The 7,247-nt window shown below is 40.0% G+C and overlaps 1 protein-coding gene across 1 annotated transcript; it reads left to right on the top strand.

Moving 5' to 3' along the window:
• Positions 1-2,767: 2,767 nt before the first annotated feature.
• LOC311035150 (uncharacterized protein) lies at positions 2,768-5,895 on the top strand (the record flags this gene model as incomplete). The annotated part of the gene is made up of 2 exons (XM_084043229.1): positions 2,768-3,040; positions 4,457-5,895. The coding sequence occupies exons 1-2, from the start codon at positions 2,887-2,889 to the stop codon at positions 5,893-5,895; spliced, it is 1,593 nt and encodes a 530-aa protein (XP_083899355.1). The 5' UTR covers positions 2,768-2,886.
• Positions 5,896-7,247: the final 1,352 nt, after the last annotated feature.

The raw sequence follows: 7,247 nt of genomic DNA, 5'->3' as shown, positions 1-7,247 counted from the left end.
TGAGATCTCAGCATACCGTAGGCTGAAACTAACGTCAGGATATATTGATAAATGCCGAAAGGTGCGGTGATCTCGCCGTACGCCCATTATTTGGTCTGCACCGCGTTGATAAATGAGGGCCAGTGAGTCTGTTACAGGCCTCAGGATTTAGAGTTACCTGTTAGCAGAAGATGTGTCCTGTTTTGTACAGGGAATATATAGACAGGAGACGTTAGATTTGTTCTTCAAAGCAGGCTGTAATCTGTCTCTTTATTCACAGAATCTTATATTCATTTATTTTCTATTTTTCTCTTAGTTTCAATCATAAATCTCATATTCTCAATAATGACATATATTCATCAATCCACAATTTACTAAACTGTTACCGTTAGAATTCAATTGCTACACATTGGTCTGTTTTATGTTCACCAATAATACTGTTTACACAATACAATATGTGCTCTGGAACTCTCATTCTCATAATACTGCTTTAACCAGTCTCTTTAGTTTACTTTTAGTACTGAAATACTGCTTGTAAACCTTGTATTGTTCTAGTTTTTGCATACAGAACGCACATAAACATACATAAACAATATCACTTAATCAAAATACTTGTCCACAAAATATCACAAAAGCTACAATAAACATGTATACAAAATAACACCAAATCCTATGCTAAACTTAGGTGTTAAGGCACTATTATGCCGTTTTTAGCCGCCAGCTGAAAGCGCGGCTCTGTATTCACTCTGACTCTGACCGACAGATTTCCGACATGTATTCAACACTTTTTTTGCTATTGGCTGTCCTGGCTGTCCTTCACTACTTCACAGCCAATGGGGAGACACTACTTTAAAGCCAATGGACGGCCGTCCTAGCCAATGGACGGCCGTCGTTTACAGCACCCGCCTTGGTATGTTGTTAGCTGCTAGCATGGCCTGCTACTTGTATTGTGTAACTGCTGGTTCATAATGCAACCTGATAATAATGTCCAAAGCATGTCTGTGAACGTTTACATCCATTACTGTGTTGGCATTAGTTGGGATTAATGATTATTAGCCAAACCAACTTAATATGAGCCGTTAGCGTGTTGCTAAGCTAACGGACGTTTAGCGTTAGCATGCGGCTAACGTTAATGCTAACGTCGTCACCGTGACTGAACTAACAATGTAAACATCTCATCTACAAACTTTATGAACCTTACTGTGGTTAATGTTATCAGTGCTACCCAAGTAGTCCATTGAAAAGTATTATTTTGGTGTATTTTGTGTATTGTAACTTGGACACTGTAACTTAATGGTAGAGGGGGACGCGTTGTACGTTCAGAATGCCTCATGGGTAATGTAGTCATTTTCTGCTATTTCGGTTCTACTGTGATAGACTGTATTGGGGCAAAAAAGGCCTGCCGCTGGCGGCTATATTATGACTTGTCATATCTTGTTTACACATAAAATAAACAAGGCCACCATTTTAGAATCAGTCAGATCATTCACCGCACATTTCTCAAGTCTCAAACTTAACCAAAACACAATATTTCTGGATCTTTGACCAAACAAAACAAGAAAGGCTTACGAGTCATTTGAAATAAGTTGTTATGCTTTTGCACATGTTAGGCCTACTGATCTGTTTTGTACAGGGAATATATAGACAGGAGATGTTAGGTTGCATTCTTCAAAGCAGGCTGTAATCTGTCTGAAGAACGGAGGCCTCCGTGGTCCATAATATCACACCATGGCGTCACCCTAGGGCGATACTTCCCCTGGTGGCGTGATTAAGTAACTACTATACAGTAACTAGCATTTGAACACAAAACATGGATTTGGCCTCTCTCAATGCAAATACACAAAATAAAACAAATAACATCACAATTGTGCACCTACACTTGTGGGTGTCACAAGTCCATGTTACTGTTTAAACATGTTGCCATCCTGATGTTACTACCTCTAATTATGTTGATGTTATGACTTTTAAAATATGCAAAAAATACAGTGACCAACACTGAATATCCAATGTAGCACATACACAAATGTTCAGGACCCAGCGGACTAGTTTCAATTTCAACAATTCATTCTGGCCACATCAAAAAACATGCCTAGAGGCCATCACAGCTATGATGAAGGCCACTAGATATATTATAGTTGTTATTATTATTGTTGCGGCTGATAACATTCCCAATAAATGATCAGCCGGCAGATTAAGCCTGGGAGAAATTAAAACTGTATGACGCGCATTAAAAGATTCAATTCCAAACGAATGCTCAAGTTTAAAATGTTTTAATTTCAAGTGCAGTGCACCAATTATTACAATTTACAATTAATAAATAATGTAATAAATATGTGCCAAGAAATCGAATAATTTAAACAGTGAGCAATAACCAATAAAACAAAAGCGGTCAACAGAAATATAGCTCTCCCAGCTCACCTTACCTCCATGGGCAAACCAACTAATCTAGGTGAGCAGGTGAGAGCCACATTTATAGTCACCGGAGGCCACCCACAAAGGCACACCCCCCAACAAGGTGCCAATGAGGTGCCTCCATCAATAATCCAATCCAGTGCACAAATACAATCCTCATTTGGCTCCTACAATTATTATTATTATTATTAGTATTATTATTATTATTATTATCGTTACCCTTGTTATTGTTATCGTTATCGTTATCGTTATCGTTATCGTTATTATTATTATTATTATTATTATTATTATTATCGTTATCATTATTATTATTATTATTATTATTATACCACTAATAGTTACATTAATCCTCTGACAGAGGTAAAGATCCAGCAAGACAAACCAGCAGAGAAGTTGAAGTGTGTGAGAACGGAGTTCATTCAAAGAGTCACAGAGGCCACCTTGAATTCTCTGCTGGACACACTTCTGCAGAAGAATGTGATCAATGATGGAGAAATGGAGTCAGTCAGAGAACAAAACCTCAGGGCAGACAAAGCACGGCTACTCATCGACACGGTGAAGACAAAGGGAAACAAGCCGTGTTCACTAATGATTGACATCCTTCATCAGTTGGACCCTTACCTCAGTGAACAGCTGAAGTTAACCTCAGGTGACTCTCTCTCTCTCTCTCTCTCTCTCTCTCTCTCTCTCTCTCTCTCTCTCTCTCTCTACAATTAACGAACAGTTATTCTAATGTCCTACACTGTTGGACAGATCGGCGTGAAACTTTGCATTTGGTTGGTTTGCATTTGGTGCAACTCATGTCTGTTTTAAGTATAGTATATTGTCTAAGTGGTTAATGGGTTTCAGAATTTCCCAAACTTCATTTTGATTCTGTCTGCCTCCAGAGAAGTGGTGGCTTTCTTTCTTTTCAAGTTGGCCTCATAGTGGTCTTTTTCGTGGGTTTTTCGTGTTTTGGTCTATAACTCTTGAGCCTGCAGGTCGTACAGTGACACAACTCCCCTTATACTGTAGGCCCCAGCCTTTTGTGCCTGACAAGCCATTTTGTGTTTTCTTCAGAAGACACATTTTGCCACGACTTTTGTCCAAAGCTCACACTCACACATCTACTGTATCTATGCTGTCATTGCAAAATTGGGAACCTACTGTTTGTTTGTCATGTCTGAATCATATTATTTCAGCTATAGGTTTAAGCATAGTCAATGAGAAAGATAAAACCTTGATAAATAGAGTTAAAGGGTAAGACCACTTTGGTAGAGGTTTGGGTTGTGTAGTTACCTTGCCATGATGTAACTCCAAAGGTGGGCAAGAAATCTAAAATAATTGCTCCATTGATTAGAAATTGATAATTCAAAATATGCTCCTCATTGACTTACATTGTACGGTAAAACAGATCTCAAAGTCACTCTTTTAGCACATAAATAAACCCAAACATAGCTGATTCAGACAATATAGAACATCACCAAACCCAGTACTGTTTTTTTTTTTAAATAAAAATGTCAACTTCCTGTTGATTTTACTATTTGAAGATCTGGATCCGGATCCGCCGATCCAGTCCGGGTTTTCCACTTATTAAAAATGGCAAAATCAACAGGAATTTGACATTTTTATTTAAAAAAAAACAGTACTGGGTTTGGTGATGTTCTATATTGTCTGAATCAACTTTGTTTGCGTTCGTTTTTGTGCTAAAAGAGTGACTTTTAGAGCAGTTTTACCGTACAATGTAAGTCAATGAGGAGCATATTTTGAATGATCAATTTCTAATCAATGGAGCAATTATTTTAGATTTCTTGTCCACCTTTGGAGTTACATCATGGCAAGGTAACTACACAACCCAAACCTCTACCAAAGTGGTCTTGCCCTTTAAGAGGCAGTGGGGTTTGTCTACAGATGCATTAAGGCTCATATGATGAAACTTTAGTTGAATTAGATATTGCGACTCTTTCTTAAATAAACTAAACCTTAATGTAATACGTATCACTTGGTTTAACTGAAGTGACCCAGCTCTGTATTGTGTACATCTGTGTTCCAGTTTTATAACTTTTTCCATTGTATTGTGTTTCAGAGCTGAGGCTGGTGCTACTGGGGAGGACTGTAGCTGAGAGGAGTGCAGCAGGAAACATCATCCTGGGCAAGAAGGAGTTTGGAGCTGAGACCAGCTCCTCTGATCTGACTAGGAGGAGTAGGAGGAGAGAGGGGGAGGTCTGTGGGAGACAGCTGGTGCTGGTCGACACTACAGTCTTCTGTGGACGTTCTCTGGAAGAGATGAGGCAAGATGTGGGGTTATGTGTCCGTCTGTCTGCCCCGGGTCCCCATGCCTTCCTCCTGGTTTTACCAGCAGAGCTTTCTCAAGAAGAGGTGAGAGTGATGATGGAGAAGATGCCAGAGATGTTTGGGGACAGCTGCTGGGGACACAGCATTGTCATCTTCATCCACGAGGACAGCATGAAAGTCCAGAGTGTTGAGGAGTTTCTCCAAGCAGGCAGGCAGGAACATCAGCAGCTTGTAGAAAAATGTGGGAAGAGATGTCACCTCCTCAACATTAAGGACAGCAGCCATGATGGTCAGGTTTCACATCTGCTGGAGCAGATAGAGAGCATGGTGGCAGGAAACACAGAGAGCTTCTACAGCACTAAGATCTACCTGGAGACAGAGGCCCAGGTCAGAGAGGTCATGGAGATTCACAGGGACAGTGAGAGAGGACACAGACACATGGAAGAGCAGGAGATGAGGGAGAGGTTTGAGAAGGAGCTTAAGGACTCTTTGAGGGAGATAGAGCAGTCCATCCAAAAGTGTGAAGGAGGGATCAAGAAGATTGACCATCGAACGACTGAACTGGATAAAAAATTGAGGGAGGAGAGAGATGAAGAGAGGAAAAGAAAGCTAGAACAATGGCGGAAGGGGCAAGTTAAAAGAAGAGAGAAGATGGAGAGAAAGCTGGAGAGGTTTAAAGCAAAGAGAGAGACCGAGAGGAGAGACAGGGAGGAGAAACACAGACAGGAAATGGAGAAGATGTACGAAAGACAGGCCAGAAAAGGAGAGGGAAACCTGATGATGGTTCTACAAAGTAGCATCATGTTCTCAAAAACAGAGATGTTGAGAGAGTTTAACAGACAACTGGAGGAGAAGAACAGAGAGATGACAACACAGAGAGAAGAGTTAGAGAGAGCCAGGATGTTAGAGAAAGAGAGGATCAGAGAGATGACAACACTGAAAGAAGAGTTAGAGAGAGTCTGGATGTTAGACGAAAAGATCAGAGAGATGACAACACAAAGAGAAGAGTTAGAGAGACCCAGGACGTTAGAGGAAGAGAGAGTCAGAGAGATGACAACACAGAGAGAAGAGTTAGAGATGTTAAAGGAAGGAAGGAGAAGAGAGTCATGGTGGATGAGATGTTTTATGCTGCTATGCAGGCACAGTGGCTATGCTGCAGCAGTGATATCTCTGCTGGCCTATCTGGTATGGGCTCTCCTACCTGACTGTCACCTCAGCAACCAGCACTAGCACTTAGCTACGTCATTGGACCCCCTCCGACCTGAAGGACTTTGAGGACATATATGCAACATTTGTCTCAGATCAGTGTTCATACGATTCTTTAGGACTTCATAACTCCATTTACAAATGTGTACCGAAAAGCTTTTCCATACCATAAATTCATAAATCAGCAGAAATCACTGTTTCTTAAATGCATTTTCTAATATATATTCCTATTCAAGGTTACCAATGTATGATTTATTTTTAACTATGAGCCATTGTCTCCGCCAGGTCGGACGGCCGAATGCTGATGACTATGTTTTCGCCCCTGTCCCTCCGTCCATCAGTCATTATGTGAGCAGCTAATCTCAGGCACCATTAGAAACTCAGCACGCCCACCCCCAGTAGAGCAAGGAGAAACCTCTGCCCCAAAGCTTTCAAAACTGCCTTGTGGTGGCGCTACAACAGCCTCTTCACGTTTTGGTCTATAACTGTTGAAACGTAGGTCGCACAATCAAAATCTTTTTGAACCCCTGGATTCCTTGGATCATGATGCAACTCCCCGTAGCCTATAGGCTCCGGCGTTTTCTTCACAACACACGTTTTGCTACTCGTACAACTTTTGTCCAAAACTCACACATATCGGGAACATATTATCTCTGAAGTCATGTTATCATGATATATCAGTCAGATTTCTCATATACCTTTCCAATTGTCTATAACTGCCTTCCAAAATGTGTGTGTAGACAACCCGTATTTGTTTACTTGGTTTTGTTTATTTTGTGAGACTAGGCCTACAGACTGCATTCTGTTATAATAGTATACAAGTTATTTTAATCTATTTTCCCGGCACTTCCTAAACCTATTCTCGGTCCTGCAGGCCCTGGTAGATAGGTTTTATTATTAAGTGCCTTGTTGTTACTATTAAGTGCCTTGTTGTTACATTGGTTTCAGTATATTGAATGTTTTGCTACTTTTATTATTGATGATATATTATCCTGTTGAATTACAATAAAGCTTTTTGTACTTTTTTTACTAAACACCGTTTCTGCCTTTGTAATTGTACAACAAACTGTGTGAGGAGCAATCATATGTTCAGGTGGCTATTCAAAAATTGCAGATATACAAGCTCATAGTGCGACACTATGAGCTTATAGATCTTTTTTTTTTATCGTGAAAATCTGTGCAAATCTTTGAATTTATATATATACTGTATATTTTTTAAGCAAACATTTTTAACTACAATATTTGCTTCTGGGGGGTCCCTGTAACAAAATACTTTGAGATTGACATGAAAAGGTTGGAGCACCACTGATATAGCAACATACTGTTAGGATTTAGAAAACATTTTTAGATTTGTATTTTGTTCCAGGGACCCCATC

Source organism: Gymnoscopelus microlampas, assembly GCF_963454915.1.
Source record: "Gymnoscopelus microlampas genome assembly, chromosome: 19".
Lineage (NCBI taxonomy): Eukaryota > Metazoa > Chordata > Actinopteri > Myctophiformes > Myctophidae > Gymnoscopelus > Gymnoscopelus microlampas.
This window is presented reverse-complemented; position numbering and strand designations above follow the sequence as displayed.